Source organism: Adiantum capillus-veneris, chromosome 19 (assembly GCF_014529385.1).
Source record: "Adiantum capillus-veneris isolate H3 chromosome 19, ASM1452938v2, whole genome shotgun sequence".
In the NCBI taxonomy this organism is placed as follows: Eukaryota; Viridiplantae; Streptophyta; class Polypodiopsida; order Polypodiales; family Pteridaceae; genus Adiantum; species Adiantum capillus-veneris.
In genome coordinates, this window is record NC_140949.1 from 114,675,092 (window position 1) to 114,695,216 (window position 20,125).

The following is a 20,125-nucleotide window of genomic DNA, read 5'->3' on the forward strand; positions in this document are numbered from 1 at the left end:
TTAGGGGAATTTTCCAGTGCATTTAGCCTATTTTCCTATTTATTGGGATTTTCACTTATTATTTTTAAGTGACTTTCCAACAAAAGTAGGTAGGGCAATTTTGCTAAGTTAATATATAAGCAAACCCAAGTTAGCACTTTCTGGCAGAAGAGGCAGCAGGAGCTTCCCGCTCAACAGGCAACTTCTCAGCAGTACCCCCCCAAAGACCTCTAGCGTTTTCTGTTCCCAGCAATAAAACCCCTTCTCTGGCGTTTTCCTCACTGGCAGTCCTCGCCATCACCCTCAACACCCTAGCGTTAGCAGATTGTGGATCCATCGCCAGAATTCATCAGTAGTAGCGTTTTGCTAATTCAGCCCATTACCTCCAACAGCCCAGCGTTTTTGGCAACAGGCAGAATCAGCCAGCGTTTTTGTCTTCAGCCCTCAACTACATCAGATCTACAGCGTTTTCAGCCCTATGACACAGTAGCAGATTCCCCCCCGTCGGTTGCAGATGATCCCCCATTTAAGGCCATCAAAACGCAGCCAAAACAGTCATTTTCAGCCAGCAAGAAGACCATGAAAATCAGCAGATAAAAGATCTCAGATTTCAGCCATCAAGTCGTCGTCGTCATCGGCATAGTCCCATTGCATCAGTCCATTGCATTCGCATTGTACACCTTTGTGCAATCAAAGTAGACCACTCTCGCCGACGAGAGTGGGGCCTTCGGAGGAGGGTTTTACAACCTCTCGGGTGTCCTATCTCTTCTCTCTCCTTCTCTCAGTCTCAATCACTTGCACGCACAATATCCACTCACTTAGTTCGTGATCATAGCACTCTCTATAAGACGGAAGGCTCTCTCCTTCCCTAAGAACTAAAAGGAACCTTGAGCAATAAAGATCACTAATCTTGAGAAAATACAACATTCCTTCCGCTGCACCTTACAAATATCAAGTACAATGGTTCTGCCCTTCTCTGTAGTCAATGTCGCTTTCCTCACCCGATAATCGACCACGGCGTTGTTCTTGTGGTACTTGGGAATCCCTAAGAGAACATCACAACCTTTCAAAGGCATTATGAAAAAGTCCTCATGCCCCAAATACCCCTGACAATGCAACCGAAGTTTGCCAATGACAGGTGTAATGGCTACGTCCCTGCCGAGTGCTGCTAGAATTGCCTCCGCAAGTGGTCCCATCCGATCGGGAGTGATCTCGAGCCGCGCCGCCAATTCCGGCGAAATGAAGTTGGCCTTGGCTCCTCCATCAAAGAAGATCAGGGCCTCTTGGCTTTCACTTTGCCCCAAGCTCGGCAAAGTTCTATACTCTAGTCCATGGTGTTGGGATTGGTACCCACACAATCTGGAACCAGTCCTGTTTTCATCTTGCCTTTTCTTCCACGTTCCTCAGCTGCTCTCGAACTGCTCTCGACCTCTCAGGCCTGTCGTCGTCCTTGTCGTTTTGTTCTTTCTGTGCCTTTTTAGGGCACTTCGCGGAGATATGTCCATGTTCCCTACATCCAAAGCACGTCCCCTCCCTGATGAAGCGAGCTCTCTCCTAAGGAGTAAGCTTGGGTCGTGCATCCTTCTTCTTTGGGTTGCTCTTTCTCTTTCTACTTTCATTCGCTGAAGCCTGTTCGGCTCGTTGTGTCATGACCTCATCGGTGGGGTGGGTCAGACTGCCAGAGTGAATGGCAAAACTCCGCTTCGCATGACTCATCAACTCCTGAATAGAAGCTAACTTCTGTTCCAAGCAGTGATCTCGGATCTCTGTAGGTAAGACCCAAGGTGAACCGCTCAATCTGTTCTCTAACGAGATGATCTTGAATGAAGAGGCGGGTAGAAAAGAGCTCCAAAATCTCTCGCAATAAGTATCCACTGTATCTCTCTTGGTCATCCGAAGATGGTTCTAAGCAGCTCGTATATCGCGTTCATACTCTTGCGTCAACCAAGAAGAAATAAAAAGCTTCTTAAATTTCAGCCATTTAACTGGCGCAGTCTTGTTTAAAAGAAGCGTGGACCACCAAGTTCGAGCATTCCCCTTAAAATAAGAGGCAGCTCTCCGAATCTTGGAGCGCTCTGAGTAGCGTCCTCCCGCGAAGGCGATGTCAAACTGCTGTATGAAAGACAAAGCCTTCGAAGCATCTTTGTATCTTGAAAAAGTGTCGAATTTGATCGACTGTCCACCTTCCTTAAACTCTCAGACTTTCTTGCTTTTATCTTTCAGAAAGTCATACTGGTTGGCTTTATAAAAATTCTTCTTGTTCGCATAAAATTTGCCGTCATCAGTGTCTGAACTATCCGTAAACGAGTCCTCTGTAGAACTGTCACTCACTGGGCAAGATTTAGACTTCTTTGCCTTTTTCTTGCCCTTTCCGAAGCATTGTTTCTTGCTTCGCTTTTTGCCTTTTCTGTCTTCTTCGCTCGAATTTGAAGAGCTAGAAGAATTGTCAGAAGAAGAAGAAGAAGAACTGGATACTCCTTCAAATCGAACACGCTTCTTCTGTTTCTTTGCTTTGTCAAATGTCGACTGACGACCCAAATAACCCGGGAAGTCAGTACCTTTCTTCTGCTTTTTGCCGTGCTTTTTAGCTTTGTTCTACGCGTCAAAAAGCTGAGCAATCCGTCCATCAACCACCTCTTCTAATTTCTTCTCTGAATAGGTCTTGTGAGCAAAAGGTTTCTTGAGAGCGGGTTTCGGGGGTGGTGTTGTGGTGTTTTGCCACTGCTCGTGCACTTCCTGAAAAGAAGTCTCGCTCATATATTTTGTCAATTTCGGGTCCTTAGCAAAACTGAGCATCATCTTTGTTGCATCGCCGATCAATAAACAACGCTTCATCTCTCGTTGCTCCGCCTGAGTAGGCCGAGGCGGGCCATACTCTCTACCGGAATCTTCATTGTGATCCCTATCCGCATCTCCGGATGCAGAGGGAGTCGATTGATCCTTGCGTAAAGCCATAGGTGCCGCGGAAAAAAAATTGGGGATCGGATTTCCCGTAGAAGAGAAATTGGCCGTGCTCTAATACCACTGTAACAGACTTGGACACTCCAAGTCAAGAATCAATCACGACAGCACCAAATAACCACTTCAAAACAATTCACAGTTCACAGTTCACAGTTCACATAGATTTGCACTAACCCCACGGAGTTCCGTGCCTAGGGATATTGGCCCCAAAGACTGGCGCACCCTTTGGGTATTTCTTTATGTATTAATCAGTGTTCTAAGTACAAGAGTGGATCGGGTCTCACTCTCAGACTCTGCGTCCAGATGCTCTGCAGAGTGTGAGCCCTCACCACTTATTTATTGTTTACAAGGGTTGCCAAAAGCAGAGCCCCAAAAGCTTCAAAATCAAAAGCCTAAATAAAAGCAAAGGCTCTTTCCTCTCTCACGCTCTCTTGAGTTGTAAAACAAAGCAAAAACATTCTCTTTCTCTCTCTCTTTCTCATACTTGCGTAGAGAAAAGCAACTGTCGCAAAAGCTGAAAATCTGTCGCACTGTCGTACAGTGCCATGTCAACATGCCAACGCATTTCACGGGATTCAACCCTACTGCCTTTTAGGGTTAGGCTTAGGGTTAGGTCAAGGCAGAATTTAGGGTTAGGGTTTCTGGCAAAAATTAGGGTTTGCAGGTTTTAGGGTTTCTGCTCTCGGGTAGCCACGTCATCACTTTGTGACAGTGGGTCGTACGATACTTGAACTTCATAAAGGTCTGCAACGCTTGCTTCTTTGGGCCGCGCCGAAAGCGACACAAAGTCTATTGTGGCTCCTTCGATGCTTCAACTTCGTCTAGAGTCATGCTTCTTTCTTCTTCAAGAATCTCCATGGCTGAAAATTCCTAAAACCACTTCCAACACAAAAACATAAACATACCTATTCCATGTAAAGTGACTTGAAAAAATCTAATCTTTTGAACAAACTGTGCGTGCAATGTAGATGAACATATAGACGGAGTGTCAACCCATTCATCAAACACACGCAAACAATGGGGTCGAAACTTGTTTTTCTGATCTAAATCAATCAACTGTGGCAAATCCCAAAGGAAATGCCGATGCTTGATGATCAATCCTTCTTGTGCTCTTTTTGATAATGTGTCATGCCAAGGAAGAGAGATAGAATGTGAATTCCTCGGGTGCGGTGCAAACATTTCATCTTTTAATGAATCATCCGCATACGTCCGTGCTCATTCATGAGTGCATCGTGCTCAAAGTACAATATGGCATGCCTTTGAAAAGGGATCCCATAAAGACGCTAACTAAAATACAGGAAACGATCACAAATGAAACACTCGAACAATGCGTGTTCAAGAATCATTCGAACACATAGTACTTCTTGCAAGGGTTCTTTGGACCTGGGAGCCAAGATAGATTCTTCGTGTCTGATCGAATCTTCTGTTGGGGTTCTGTGGACCTCGTGTCACCAGGAAGTGTATTTTACCTGTTGCCTTCCGTAAATAAGTACTATATATTTTTATTTATTTTTATTTTTACTTGTTTTCCCCGGAACCCTTGAAAAGGTGCAAGTGGACATTGCATGGCCAGTGTGAAACGGCTGCGGCCGAATAGGTTTCTCACAGCGGAAGTTTGGGTCGGTCAGTCTGGGACTGGTCGGGCCAGTTAGCACTGAATTCTGATGAGTATGGAAGCCTGTGCGCGCCAAATGAAGTCTGGGCCACTCGAAAGTCACTTGTAACTTTATAATTCAGTGGGAACTAGAAAATTAACTCAAAAGGGCCAAACTGGACACATGGCAGCTTCTGGGGAGTTTGCTACTTCCAGTTGAAGAGGGGGCGCCCATTTTGAGAGAGGAGGCTGATTTTTTATCATAAGTGAGCTACAAGGTGTGTGTGTTAGTGGGTGCACGTCTACAGCTTTAATGGAAAGCTTGCCTTCTCCTCTATCTCATGTAGCGCGATGATTTGCTCTCGTGCATCTCTCTCTCCCCTTTGGCACAAATGGTAATGCCCCACTAGTTGGGCTACTCACATGAACATGTACAATTCTGGGGGTTTATGCGCGTTTGCCAAGGCAAGAGCCTTCTGAACACGAACCGGATAAGCTAATTGCTAATCCCCCACAGGTACGCACAGTTCCATCGCGAAAGATTGCGAGTTTGGAGAGTTTGCTCGAGTGAAAACTCATCCAATTCACAGGGGAACTGTCCCATTGTGTGCGGGAGCCCTTGGGACACGCGTAGGCGTGTTCGCTCCGCTAAAAACAATCCAAAACAGCGAATTACAGCCTGCTGTGTTTTTCTGCAGGTTTAGGGTTTCGCACCTAAACTGCAAGGGAACACTGGGGGAGCCTCGTGAGAGCCTTGGGATGCGTGTACAGGCTTTTGGGCACCCGCAAGTGAAAAACAGGGAATTACAGCCCGCTGAAATTCTGTGACAGCTCACCAGAAAGCTTCCAGATAGCGAGGGAATCCGTCCTAGACAGGTGCTTTTGACCTGCAGGGGTTTTTGCGCCGTTATGCTGCCAAAATCAGGTCGATAACCTGCGTTTTCAGCCCTCGCCGCGTTTGGACAGCTTTGTGAAAGCTTGTGCGAAGTGGTCGGATCGTCTACCTTAATTTGAATAAAGAAATACCGAAAGGGGCGCCAGTCTTTGGGGCCTACAGGGTGTCGGTCTCGTGTGCGCAGTGACATTCTAGTCGCTGGACGCAACTGGGTTATCTTCCCTTCTTACTGCTCTGTGTAAAGTTAACAGGTAATTAAAATAGTACCGACCTCTACGTTGTACAGGCCGGTTATATGGTTCCATCGACGGGATAGTCACTTTTTCTTCAAAAAGTGCAGCGTGGACTGTTGTGGGTGAAAGCAACACAGAACTTGTCGTTATGGCAGAGAAGAGAGACCAAGTACCTGAAGAGGGATCTTCCTCACATGGCACGGAGAAAGTTCCTTCAACTCATCAAGAAGAGGATAGGTTGTTTAGAACTCAACTGCGTTGCTGCATGGACATGTTTCAACAGTTGGCTAACAACCCAAGGTTGCAGGAGTTCTTACAGGCTCCGACACAGGGTTTTCAACCTCCTACACAGGGCACGACTGAGCCGTTGCAGGAAAAGGAGATTTCCAATGCGCAGAGGACTCATGATGCTCGAGGGAAAGCCCATGTGGTTGAGCAACTAGCGGTGTCCAATGATCCAAAGCAACTTGCTTTAGCTGGACAAGAACCGTTTGTGAATGGTCAAGGGAGTAATGAACACGCTATGCGTCAGACCCTTCCATTACCTAATACTTATCCTGGTTATTTTGGAGGTGGTTCAATGTTTCAACCTATGGCTGGACCTTCCACAGGTTATATGCCAGGGAATGTGTTCGGCACAATGCAAACAGGCATGGGTAACCCTATGTACGCGAACATGGGTGTCCAACCAGGTTTTCAAGGTGCCTACGGCCAATTTCGAGTGCCTGGAACACAATTTGGTATGGCTGGTTTTTCGCAGCCATATGTACAAAATGCAAACATGACAGGTAAAACAGTTGATGCGAGTGCTAGAATGAAAAATCATAGAGCACCACTGTTACAGGCACCAATTTATGATAATGTGGCTCCTTCGAGTCAGCTGAAGGATTACAAGGAAGGTGGGCAGGGAGTGATGAAACTTTCAGAGGAACTGAGGATCAATTGAAGGCTTTGACCTTCATACAGCAGTTCGATGCAGCTTATGTTGGAGGAAACTTCACGGAATCTTCAAAGATACGCAAGGCTGCCACTTTCTTGGAAGGGAATGCGCTTCAATGGTGGACCGCATTGTTGAACCAGGGTGAAGCCCCAAACGTGGGTCCAATTCAAACAGCTTTTTACCCCTGCATGGTTGACAAACACTTTTGAAGTGGATGTGATGACAGAATGGAGCGCGTTGAATGCTAAACAATGTGCGAATCTCGAAGAGTACAATAAACAGTTTTGGGCCGCACTGTTGCCAATTACCTCCTACAGGTTTCTGCCATTGTCAGAACAAATTGAGAAGTACTGTTGCGGATTGCCCAACAAAATCAGGGACTACTGCACAAAGACTACTGTCATGAATATGTTTCAGTCGATAAGAGACTGCAAGAGTGGCCAACAATCTGTCGAAGGGAGATTCCGATGGATTTAATAGCAATAAGAAAGGGTCCGAGGGCAAACAGTTTTCAGCCAAGGGCACTGTTGCAGCAAAGCCTTCTGAGCCTCCCACCAAGAAGCCCTACACTGAAGAAGGTGATACGTCCAAGAAGCAGTCTAAGTCTTCTTCGGGACGAGGACAAGGATAAAAGAGGCATTTTTCTGGCAAAATTTTTGAAGAACGGAAAGCTCTTAGGGAGGCCAAGAAATGCTACATTTGTGAACAGGAAGGACATTTTGCGAATGAATGCCCACAGAAGAAGTTACTGGATAAGGATAACAAGTCAGACCATAGAGGGAAGAAGCCAAAGCCAAGTGCAGGACTTGTTCCAGATTTGGTTGGAGACCAGCCAAACACAGATGCCACGGAGCTGTGCAGAGCTTGGGGCAAAGTTAGAGACCAGACAGTGCTGGTTTTCTTTGATCCAGGAGCCCGTGCAAATTTCATATCACCAAAATTGGCATCAAAGTTGGGCATTCGGGCAGAGGAGATGGGTATGACAGGGGAAGCAGGTTTGGCATGCCCAGGTCATTCAGAGCCTGTTACTCCCATTTTGGGAAAGCTTCGTCTGCACATTCAGAGCTATGTGGATGCGGAAGAATTTCATATTATGCCACTTGAGGGCTGTGATGTGTTACTGGGTATCCCATGGTGTTACAGGTTGCATGCTATGGTGGATACTTACAACAAAAATATTACCCTTGTACATAGAGGAAAAACTCATGTCCTTGATGTAAAGCTTAAAGGCGAGTCTGTTTCGGTTATTTCTGCTTCTGCTATTTCATCTGTAATAAAGAATCATCTTTCTGCGTACTTGATCTTTGCAAAAGAAGTACCTCAAGTTGTATCTAACTTGTCTACCTTAGATAAAGACAGGTCAACTTTTTTGAGTGGTTTCAGTGATTGTTTTTCGGACTCTTTGCCAGGGGAGTTACCTCCTGAGAGACCTGAGGATCATACTATAGATCTTGTGCCAGGTTCTAGTCCACCGAATAGACCACCATACAGGGTTAGTGCAGCCCAGCAGAAAGAGATTATGAGTCAGGTCAACGAGCCTTTAGAGAAGGGGCTGATTCAGCCCAGTTCATCCCCTTTTTGTTCGCCTGTACTCTTAGTGCAGAAGAAGGATGGTTCATGGCGTATGTGCATTGACTATCGCACCTTGAATAAGAATACCTTCAAGAACAGGTTCCCCATACCGAGGATAGATGACATTCTTGATCGGCTTGAGGGAGCGTCATTGTTTCCAAGAATCGACCTAAAGAGTGGGTACCATCAGATACGCATTAGGCCAGAAGATGTCCATAAGACTGCGCTCAGGACAACATTTGGTCTCTATGAGTTTCTTGTCATGCCATTCGGTCTCACAAATGCTCCTGCCACGTTTAATAGAATGATGGACAGAATTTTTAGACCACATAGAAACTTCGTGGGTACCTTCTTTGATGACATGGTTGTCTATTCGAAGTCCGAAGAGGAGCATAGGGATCACTTGACTGCAGTTTTCAATGAGTTACGTAAGAACAGGCTACTCATTAATGCGAAGAAGAGTGAATTCTTTTTGCAAGAAATTCACTTTCTTGGGCACATTGTTTCAAAGGATGGGGTACGCATGGATCCTGCTAAAGTGGAAGCAATTAGGTCATGGCCAGACTTGAAATCCGTACATGACATTCGAAGCTTTCTAGGCTTATGTTCCTACTACAGGAGGTTCATCCGAAATTTTGCTGAGAGTGCTTCTCCACTCCATGCACTACAAGGAAAAGGAGTTACTTTCAAGTGGACAGCCAAGGAAATTTTAGCGTTCAAACACTTGAAAGAGAAGCTGACTTCAGATCTGGTAATCATTTTGCCAGATCTTTCAAAACCTTTTGTGGTTCAGTGTGATGCGTGTGGCCATAGTCTTGGTGCAGTTCTAATGCAGAATGGCCGAGTAGTCGCATATGAGAGCAGAATTCTTTTGAAGACTGAAAGAAACTTGCAAGTCTATGAGAAAGAATTGCTGGCAGTAATTCATGCTCTCACTAGTTGGAAACACTATCTGCTAGGGGCTGATTTTGTTGTCCAAACGGATCATCAAACCTTGCGATATTTTCTCACACAGACGAAGTTGTCTGAGAAGCACATGCGATGGGCAAACATCTTGTCAATGTTCCATTTTCAGATTGTGCATGTGCAAGGGAAAAAGAACGTGGTGGCTGATGCGTTGTCACAAAAGCGCCAAATTTCAGCAGTGTCAATTCCGTAACATTGTGAACTAGACGAAATGAAGACACAATATGCTCAAGATTTAGATTTTGCAAGGATCTATGACCAGCTTGTTGATGGGCAACATCACGAGCACTATATGCTTAAGAATGACTTTCTCATGATGCATGGAAAGTTATGCGTTACTAAACAGTTACGGCCAAAGATTTGGATGGAAAGTCACGCTCCACCTTATGCTCGGCATCGTGGAATTGATGAGACAGTGAAAGGGGTTGAAGCATTCTTCTATTGGCCAGCTTTGCGTCAAGATGTTGACACATTTGTAAGATCATGCTTAGTATGCCAAAAAGTCAAATTTGACAGACAAAAGCAACCGGCATTGTTGCAGCCATTGCCCATCCCAGATAGGCCATGGGAAAGCATAGCGATGGACTTTATCTTTGATCTTCCAAGGACGCAAACAAGCAATGATGGGATTTGGACTATCATTTGTAGGTTCAGTAAGCGGACCCATTTCATTCCTGTGAGGAAGAAGATAAAGCAACAACACATGGTCAAGATATTTATGAGCAATATCTTTAAATACCACGGGATGCCTCAGTCAATTGTCAGTGACAGGGATCCACGTATGACGAGTCTTTCTGGAAGGCATTGTTTGAGAACATGGGCACTATGCTAAAGTTCTCTTCTTCGTTTCATCCGCAAACTGATGGACAGTCAGAAGAGGCAAATTCTACTGTTCTGGACCTGCTCAAATGTTGTGTGTCAGAGCACAAGGCAACTTGGGAACACCATCTTCCATTGGTTGAATATGCTTACAATAACACTGTGCATACGTCGACAGGTAAGGCACCATTTGAGATAGTGGAAGGAGGGAAGAAAGTCCCGCCCATTTTGCAGACTAAGGACAAGATTTTTGAGGCAGACAAGTATGTGCAAGATATGGATGAAACATACAGGAAGATAAAGATTGCTATTGAGAAGACTAAGGCTAAGCAAAAGAAAGCTGCTGATCGTCACCGTCGTGAACTTGTATTTTCACTTGGTGATTGGGTGCTTTTGCGCTTTGAAAAGGCCAGGTTAAGGAAAAGGAAAAGCAAAGAACGCTTGTTTTGTGCTTGAGAGTACACTAGAAGACTTCTATGCTTGATATATGTGTCGCAGCCAGGTTGGTGGGATTGTTTAATCGTCCAACGCTACATTTCCGGAAGCATGTATATCTTGGATTCCCATCATAGAATTTATGTGATATCAGGAGATATCGCATGTATTATTGGCATGCAAGCGAGGTCGCTTGCAGTATTTCAAGGGTGCGGTGTGTCACGAAGAGGTGTATTTTTCCTGTTGCCTTCCGTAAATAAGTACTAGATATTTTTATTTATTTTTATTTTTACTTGTTTTCCCCGGAACCCTTGAAAAGGTGCAAGTGGACATTGCATGGCCAGTGCGAAAAGGCTGCGGCCGAATAGGTTTCTCACAGCGGAAGTTTGGGTCGGTCAGTCTGGGACTGGTCGGGCCAGTTAGCACTGAATTCTGATGAGTATGGAAGCCTGTGCGCGCCAAATGAAGTCTGGGCCACTCGAAAAGTCACTTATAACTTTATAATCCAGTGGGAACTAGAAAATTAACTCAAAAGGGCCAAACTGGACACATGGCAGCTTCTGGGGAGTTTGCTACTTCCAGCTGAAGAGGGGGCGCCCATTTTGAGAGAGGAGGCTGATTTTTTATCATAAGTGAGCTACAATGTGTGTGAGTAGTGGGTGCACGTCTACAGCTTTAATGGAAAGCTTGCCTTCTCCTCTATCTCATGTAGCGCGATGATTTGCTCTCGTGCATCTCTCTCTCCCCTTTGGCACATATGGTAATGCCCCACTAGTTGGGCTACTCACATGAACATGTACAATTCTGGGGGTTTATGCGCGTTTGCCAAGGCAAGAGCCTTCTGAACACGAACCGGATAAGCTAATTGCTAATCCCCCACAGGTACGCACAGTTCCATCGCGAAAGATTGCGAGTTTGGAGAGTTTGCTCGAGTGAAAACTCGTCCAATTCACAGGGGAACTGTCCCATTGTGTGCGGGAGCCCTTGGGACACGCGTAGGCGTGTTCGCTCCGCTAAAAACAATCCGAAACAGCGAATTACAGCCAGCTGTGTTTTTCTGCAGGTTTAGGGTTTCGCACCTAAACTGCAAGGGAACACCGGGGGAGCCTCGTGAGAGCCTTGGGATGCGTGTACAGGCTTTTGGGCACCCGGCAGTGAAAACAGGGAATTACAGCCCGCTGAAATTCTGTGACAGCGAGGGAATCCGTCCTAGACAGGTGCTTTTGACCTACAGAGGTTTTTGCGCCGTTATGCTGCCAAAATCAGGTCGAAAACCTGCGTTTTCAGCCCTCGCCAGGTTTGGACAGCTTTGTGAAAGCTTGTGCGAAGTGGTCGGATCTTCTACCTTAATTTGAATAAAGAAATACCGAAAGGGGCGCCAGTCTTTGGGGCCTACAGGGTGTCGGTCTCGTGTGCGCAGTGACATTCTAGTCGCTGGACGCAACTGTGTTCTCTTCCCTTCTTAGTGCTCTGTGTAAAGTTAACAGGTAATTGAAATAGTACCGCCCTCTACGTTGTACAGGCCGGTTATACCTCGACTCGAGAGCCAAGATCGGTTCTTCGTGATTGATTGAATTTGCAATGAGGTTAGCTTCACTAGAGAAAGTATCTACTAACACATCATCCTTGTGAACAATCACATCATCTTCATGCAAATCATCATGCTTGTGAGAAATCACATCTTGATCATCATGCAAATCATCATACTTGTCATTATCATGCAATTCATCATGCTGGTCATTGTCATGCAATTCTTCATGCTTATCATTATCATGCAAATCATGTGTGTCTTGCTTTGGAGAAGTAGAGACTGAGAGAGTCTCCTTTTCCTGATTCTGTGCAAAGAGTACTTGCACTTGAGAAAAGAGTCGCAACATCTCTTGCATTCTTGCTCTGTTCTCGTGATCAAATCTTGCTTGTCTTTCTTTGTTCTCGCGCTCGTGCTCACGCTCTATAGCTTCCATTCTTGCGTCGTATTCACGATCTACGGCTGCCCTTCTTTCTTCGTAGTCACGATCTATGGCTGCCCTTCTTTCTTCGTGTTCTGATTTCCTGTCCATAAACAACTGCGACAACTCCTTCATAGGAGTTAGTGCAATCCTTGGCGTAGATGGGGAAGGGGGAGGGTCACAAAAACCTCCTGGTGAGGAAAACTCTTCTTCGCCTCTCTCATGCTCATCACCTCCAAGCCAAGTATCCATTCCGCTTCGAGTGATGACCATCCACTGAAGTCTTGGGTTCTTGTGGGTTCTTGTGGTCTTGGGTTCTTAAGTTCACAAGGAACTTGGGTTCTTGGGGGTCTTGGTTCTTGGAGTTCTTGAGTTCTTGGAGTTCTTGCGGGTCTTGAGGTTCTTGAGGTTCTTCTTTAGCTTGCAATCTGTGTTAGAAAAGGATCTTCTCTTCACCCTAGTTCTTCTCTTTTCCGCAGGCGCACCCCTTGGCGGCCTTGCGCTCACACCAAGGTTGCTTTTTCCCACCTCACGTCGATTGGCCGACCGCTAAGTGCACGGTCCGCTCTCAATGAGTGAAAAGAGGCACAAGGGGAGGCTGGACAAGCCCTTCTTTCTTGGGATTCCTGTCACTCTTCAAAAACACGATTAGAAATCGACACGCCCAAGGGGACTTGGGTTACGTGCGACCGCAACAAGCAAAAAAAAAAATCTCTGGTTCTTGTGGTTCTTTCCTTGAGTGATACAAAACACTGCCAAAGCTCTGATACCAATGTAAGGTGCAGCGAAAGTGAATGTTGATCTTTGCTCGACATGAGTGCTCCGAACTGTGCTCAAGGGTTCCTTTTACTTACGGAAGGGAGAGCCTTCCGTTCCTTTAGTGAGAGAGTGCAATGGACACAAACAAAGTGGTGAACATTGTGAATGAAGGTACATGAGACTGAGAAATAGAGAGAGAAGAATATGACACCAGAATGTTATCAAACCCTCCTCCGAAGGCCCCACTCTCAATGGCGAGAGCGGTCTACTTATGATTGCACAAATCTCTACAATGCTTGGACTTGTCGACGACGATGAGGAAGACGACGAGATGGGCTGAAATCTGAAAACGCTAAGAGCTGAAATCTGCAAATCTTTATCTGCTGAATTTTGACTCTATGTCGATGATGATGTCGATGGCGACGATGCGATGACAACGCGCTGAAAATGCAGATGCTGAAATCTGCGTTTTCCGGGCTGAAATTACAAACTTCACTGGATCTGACCGTGCGGCGAGGATCTCCTGCAGGAAGGTGAGATCTGCGAGGTTTGGGGGTTCTACTGCTGAGTCTGACTGTTGAAAACTGAAAACGCTGGTGCTACTGTCGCAAAGATCTACAAAAATGCTAGGTCTCTGGCTGATCCAAAAACGCTAGGCTGATTTGGGGTTCTGCAGTGGAAATCTGCAAATGCTGGGGCTGATCTACTGTCTACTATCACCGTGAATCTACAAGTGCAAAAACACTGGCTGATCTGATCCAAACACGCCAGCCTTCTGCTGTGATGCAAAAACGCTAGGCCTCTTGGGGGTTCTGCCTGTTGAGCATGTGCTCCTGCTGCCTCTTCTGCCAAAAAGTGCTAGCGCTAGGTTTGCTTATATACAAACTTAGCAAAATTGCCCTACCTACTTGCCAACAAAAGTCACTTAATAAATAAGGTAAAAATGTCAAAAATAGGGAAAATAGGTTTAATGCACTGGAAAATTCCCTTGATGGATTTTGATGGATTCTGAGGGGAATGTTGATGATCATGCTGTGTGCAAACGGAGGATATGCATCTACTCTACGTGATTGGTCGTGCACGCTCTGCGAACAAACTCACAAAAGTGCCAAATCACTTCCTATTCTAGATTGACTTGACTGGACTGAATCCCGGTCATGCTGTAGCTTGTCCACGGACACATAGGGTTGGATGTGTCACATGACACCACAGGGAAAACTCAGAAAGTGGTAACGCTCATTGGTGCTCTTCCAGTGACTATTCAAAATTTATCATGGAAAACCTGATTTCCACATCAAAAAGTTGGGCAATTGCGACGTTCTCTTGGGCATGCCTTGGCAAGACAAGAATGATGCGACTCTCCAGGTTCCGAACCGAACGATCACCGTGATGCAAAAGGACAAGCCAGTCGTCCTCAAAGTTCGGTTGTCCTCAGAACCTCGAATGAACTCTCTACTTGTTTTTTTCTGTTTATTGCTAGAAAGTATTGTTTGAAAATTTGTTTGAAATGGATGGTATCTGTTTTGAACTTGTCTTGGTGCTGATTTGAAATACTAGTTTCAATGATTGATGATTTTAGTCCCGGGTGGAGTAGTGCGAAATGTTGTTTTGCTAATGACGACACAGGTTGCGGTCTGGGGAACGTTTGGTTGTATACTTGTAAAATAATTGTTGTTGTGACTCCTGGCCCGGACCTCGAAGGTTATGAGGGAGGAGTATTAAGAAGTCTGAGCAGTGGTTACTCAGCACCTCCAAACGACGCAGGCTACGGTCTTGGGGACGTTTGGTTGTAAAAGGCCTCTATATCTCCCGACCCGGGCCTTTTTACGTTATGCGGGAGGAGTGATGAGGGAGTCATTGAATATCTCCCGGTCCGGACCTTGTTAGGTTATGCGGGAGGAGTGTTCATCAGCGGCTTTATGTTTCTATGTCTTGTAAATGCATGTGTAAGCATTTGTGTTGCATTGTGATGTGCGAACTACTGAATATTCCTAATTGGATGAGATTGCTTGGGTATGTAATTTTAGTGCATCAAGACACCCGTGGAAGATTAGTACGGTTTGGGTGTGATGGCTAGTTTTACTACGCCGGAATATCAAGAGTTCCGATATGGACAAAAGGAGAAGCTAACTCCTTGATCAAAAGAGCCCAAAGGAGAAGCTAACTCCTTAACAAAAAGAGCAATTGATTGTCCCTCGGAATGTTTTTTTTGAGCTAACTTGAGTTGTTTTGCAGATATGCTATAATTGTGGACGATTACTCTCTTTCAAGAAGGGGAGATGTAACAAACTGCTGACGTGCCAAAGCCCTGAAGAATGAAGCCAACTTACAGATGCTGGCCGAGGGGCCTAAACCCTAAGAAGAACAAGTAACTGAAGAAGAAGTCCTACCAACTTATGGGGGACCCCGTTCAATGGGGCCCCAAGTGACATAAAGGATTAAAATAAAACAGGACCCACACACACACTGACAGTTTTGCGTGGCAGCTGTACGGAGATTTCCGAAAATTTCGTTGACTGTTGACGTGGCAGAACTTACGGATTTTCGCTTTTCATACTGGCGGTGCTAACGTGGCAAGACTGTACTTATTTTCGTAAATTGCACTGACAGCTTTTTGGCATTGCTTTTGGACCAGAAGCTTTTGAGTTTTAAAGGCTTTTTATTGTACCTGCTTTTCAGGCCAAGGGCCTTTAAATATGAGGTTAGGGCTCATCCTCTAGCATGCTTCTTGGAGAAGGTGCAGAGTCTGGAGTACCGGCTTATACTGTGTTAATGCAATAAAAGAAATACCAAAAGGGGCGCCCAGGTTTGGGGCCAATACTCTCTAGAGTGGAATTCTGCCACTCTGTGTCGCGTGTCGTCTCTCTTTCAGTTCAGTTGTTATTGAAGTGCTAAAAGTATGTTCAGTCTGTTCTTTTCTATTGGCATGTGGTGCCCGTCTTGTGACACCTCAGCAGGCTGAGGCGAGCCGGGCCAAACGACGCCCACGTGCCACCAAAGGCCCAGCCCCATGACTTCACCAAAACAAATCGAGGAGATCCGGACCCGAGCACATCGAGCTGCTGAGGAGAGACGAGCCCACACGATGGCTCACCCAGCTGCGTTCATTAGGGAAGCTCTTGCTCCCGACCCTCCCATGTACCACATTTTACACCCCCATTAGCACAGGATGGAGCTAGCTAGATTGATGCATTTGCATGGTTGTACTACCCTAAGCATATAGACATGCACATATCCCTAGTACTAGAGCTCCACCATCCCCATAGATTTCATCTCATCTCATCTCTCATCACCCACCAAAAGTCCTTTTCCTTTTATACTGTACAAGTTTGAACTATTTGTCTTTTCCGATAGACGGAGGACATACCCACATGTATACTTGATTTGTCTCATAGGCCAACTTCGGCCTCACATACACGTTAAAAAGATCTCTCTCTCTCTCTCTCTCTCTCTCTCTCTCTCTCTCTCTCTCTCTCTCTCTCTCTCTCTCTCTCTCTCTCTCTCTCATCCTGCTTGGGATTGCCAATAATTTATAAGGTGGGACCCAATTGAGTTCACAAAAATGAGGTGCTATTTGGCGTCGAGTAGACTCTTACCTTGTTTCCTCAAGACTTGAGGATAGGCGTCGGCAATAACGCCTTACAAATTATCTTTCATAATTTATTTCCTATTTCTGACCTTTCTTTTTCTTTTCCCCTTTTCTTTTTAATCAATCACGTTTGGCCAATTACGCATGGATGACAGGCAGGCTGGCTGTCTTGGGGGCACGTAATAGTGGTGTAAGAGAGCAGGTGTGGGGGAGGTTCGGCAGCGGCATGCATGCGCGCATGCACACACTTGTCACACATCACAGCCCTAGAGAACTAGAAGCACAGTGCTCTCATAACAAACAGAAAATAGATACCTCAACAACTGCTTGAAAGGAAGAAGACGAGACACAGAGTTTCACCAACCATGGCAACAACTTCAAATATTATCTCCCCAATTCGCTATATCAACTAGACGCACAAGAAACTTACGGCTTTGCTTCTTGACCATCAAAAGGATTAACTTGGGACTCCATCAACATGTTTGCAAGTACAAGGTACCTGCATCACAGGTGAAAAACTGAACCCAAGCACCAAAGATTGTGCAAGCTTAAGAAAATCACACCAAAGTATTCTCATACATACTTGAGGCACTGTATACGCCTGTGTGTTCCTGCCTCATCATAATTCTTAAAAGCTTCAAAAAAGTCTGTTGCAGCATCTTCCCATTGCGCATCTGCCATGTTCATCTTTCCCCCACATTCATGAATGATCCCCATAATGCGTGGATGTGGAATTGCAGATTTGATGGTTAACGCTTGCCTATACAGTTGCTGAAATAACAATATTTATTACCAACAAGACCACTTCAATGAAAGGCAAAAAAGGCAAAAACATACCTTTAGTTTTTTGTTGTTTTTGGTCTCTGTGTACATTTGTATCTCGATGGCATATACTTCCAACAATTGAGTGCCCTTCTTTTGATCATCTGAGCCATCCTCCCGTCGGCATGATTTGTGGAGTTCCTTCAAAATCTGAAGAACCAAGAGACAGAGCTGTTGACAAAGTAACAATTACACAACTACTATTATGACAATACACACCCCACCTTATTCATGCGACCATACTCTCCCATATCAAACCATAATTTGCAGAGCTTCAAATTGGTTTTAAACCATAGCCGCTGCAAGATCGATCAGCAAAACATCAGATGCTTTGTCAGGTGAAGAAACGCCATATCTGTAAAAAAGCACCACATTTAAGACTTGTTGACCTCATTTTTTGCCTCCTCTAAAGCCTTCAAAGTTGTCTGATAAAACTCCTGAAGAAGTTCCAGGTTCTGGCTGGCACTTCCAGAGACAAAGTCTAGGATGTTATTTATGCATTTCTCACTGTAATTTCGAGTCACTGCTGATTTAATGTACATCAACATCTCTCTGTATGCATCCATCATTTGTTTGAAATTTTGCAGCCGGTAGTGTAACTTGACTGTCTGCTTTAGGGCTTTGAAACCCCTGAAAATTGCAAAACACAATCTTTGTATAAGCATGAGAGTCCAGCATTATCTGGCTGCTATATTATGGTACTGGAGCTCTACCTACCATTCACCTTTTTCCCCTTCCATTCTAACCACCTCAGCAAAACCAGCTAGGGCACCTTCAGGATCCATCTCAACCAAGCCTGGAATTGATAAAAAATAACCTTCCGTCACTGGGCAGGAAAGTTAGAATTCTAAGTGCAAGCTTCAGCTTGACCTTTATACGGCTAACAGTTTTCCATACCCTTTGAATTGTAATATTGGTTTTCAATATCAACATCCTGTTCTTCAGGCTCCTCATCTGAGTACTCAAAACCGTAGTCTTCCATATCTGCATCTGCAAATTCCCCAGTTTTGGTTTATAACAAACAAATCAAAAGACCAAAACTTAGACAGAAAGCCAGCATTGGGAATCTGAGAAAAACATATGTGTGATCACACCATGCATACATGGGCATACATAGTCGGACGAGCAAAGGGATGGAGTGCCTCCATAACTGATCTTGACAGGACGGCGTTACCGATTTTTTTGAGGGTCTTTACAGGATATAGGCCGTTGCCTAACAAATCCAAAGCGCACACTACTACAGTTGTGATGCAAGAGGGTCTTTGCAAACATGCAAACGAAAGAGACAGGAGTAAGAAGCACCTGAACCCATGGCTCGAATTTGCGAGACCGAACGTCGAAGACGAAGAAGCAGTCTCTAGGTAGTGTGATTGTGTAATGGAAACTGGTTATGTTTGAGTTTATATCTTTCAAATCCAATTCGCTTGCTATTCTTTACCACGATTACTATACGCCAATTTAGTGAATATTTTAGTGGCCAACCAAAGGAAGGACTCTATGATGTACGCAAGGTCACTTTTTCCGTAATTATTGTGACTCCATTGCGACTAGCAAGAAGCCGAGAGCCGTGCAACAACAATAATTACGGAGGGAAAGGTTTGACTCGTCAGAGAATCTAATACATACTTTTAGAGTTAGCAAAATTAACTAAATGAAAGGAGAGAGCTTTCCTTAAGAGAGAGATAGAAAAGAGAACATAGGTTGTGTCGGCCTTATTTTTTTACACAAATACATATTAAAAACACTTTAACCATGCACATAATTCAAAGAGAATAATCAATTAAAATTGACAATTCAATGAGGACCGTAGTTGCTTGGAGCCAATCCCCCCTCCAAAAGGATTTGTATTATAATCCTCTTAAAAGAGAGCTTTATTACAATACATGTTTGTGCTCTTGTAGAGCCTTGCTTGAATCAAGAATATGGTGTTTTCAAGCTTCCATAATATAACCCTCCAAACCCTAAACACCCCAGCCGGGAGAAAGGAACTCCGAGGAAAGAGGAAGATGAAGGTAGAGAGAAATATTTTTCAAGCAAGAGAATTGATATTCTATGTACACTTGCTCATGGAAAAGCTCTTAACATAGCTTAGTAATAGAATAGTAGAGATGAAGAAGAAGAAACTTTCATTGGCTTGGATTTGCATCCATAGCCAAGAGCTTCCGCATAGAGTGCATCTCTAGCCTCCCACGAGAGAGGGAGAGAGAGAGAGAGAGAGAGAGCTTTCTTTGCCAATTTTAGACACTAGAGTGAGTGTGTGAGAAGAGAAAGAGCTTCAATAATGCAACGAGCCCTCTCTTATATAGTTATGCTAGTGTGCAACTAGACTTGAATTAGAATGTTCACACTTGACCAATGAGGTGAGAACAACTTCTAATGCAACTCAAGCATGCCTAACACTTGTTGTAATGGAAATGGCCTATGAACTTTGAGGATAGCAGAATTAGGAGAATTAAAGAGAGCATTTTTGTGAGACTAATTTGAGAACATAGAGGGCGAACTTAATTAGCAGTAGCAACATAACCATTATACTTAATTAACTTGGCATGAACAATACTTTTGCAAGAGAGAGAGAATTAGAGAACTTGACAACAATTGAGGACTGGATTTAT

General features: G+C 44.7%; 1 protein-coding gene across 1 annotated transcript in view; it reads right to left on the reverse strand.

Annotated features, from left to right (window-relative positions):
- FUS12 (proteasome family protein) overlaps positions 1 to 18,943 on the reverse strand; it is a 38,386-nt gene extending 19,443 nt beyond the window's left edge. Inside the window, exons 1-8 of the mRNA XM_086491146.1 lie at positions 18,816 to 18,943; positions 18,411 to 18,503; positions 18,231 to 18,309; positions 17,903 to 18,143; positions 17,738 to 17,812; positions 17,529 to 17,663; positions 17,275 to 17,462; positions 17,122 to 17,190 (exon numbers count right to left, since the gene is read on the reverse strand). Of these exons, the coding sequence (XP_086347272.1) occupies positions 17,122 to 17,190; positions 17,275 to 17,462; positions 17,529 to 17,663; positions 17,738 to 17,812; positions 17,903 to 18,143; positions 18,231 to 18,309; positions 18,411 to 18,503; positions 18,816 to 18,825 (890 nt within the window). The 5' untranslated portion in view covers positions 18,826 to 18,943. The remainder of the gene's footprint in view (positions 1 to 17,121; positions 17,191 to 17,274; positions 17,463 to 17,528; positions 17,664 to 17,737; positions 17,813 to 17,902; positions 18,144 to 18,230; positions 18,310 to 18,410; positions 18,504 to 18,815) is intronic.
- Between the last annotated feature and the right edge of the window lie 1,182 nt (positions 18,944 to 20,125).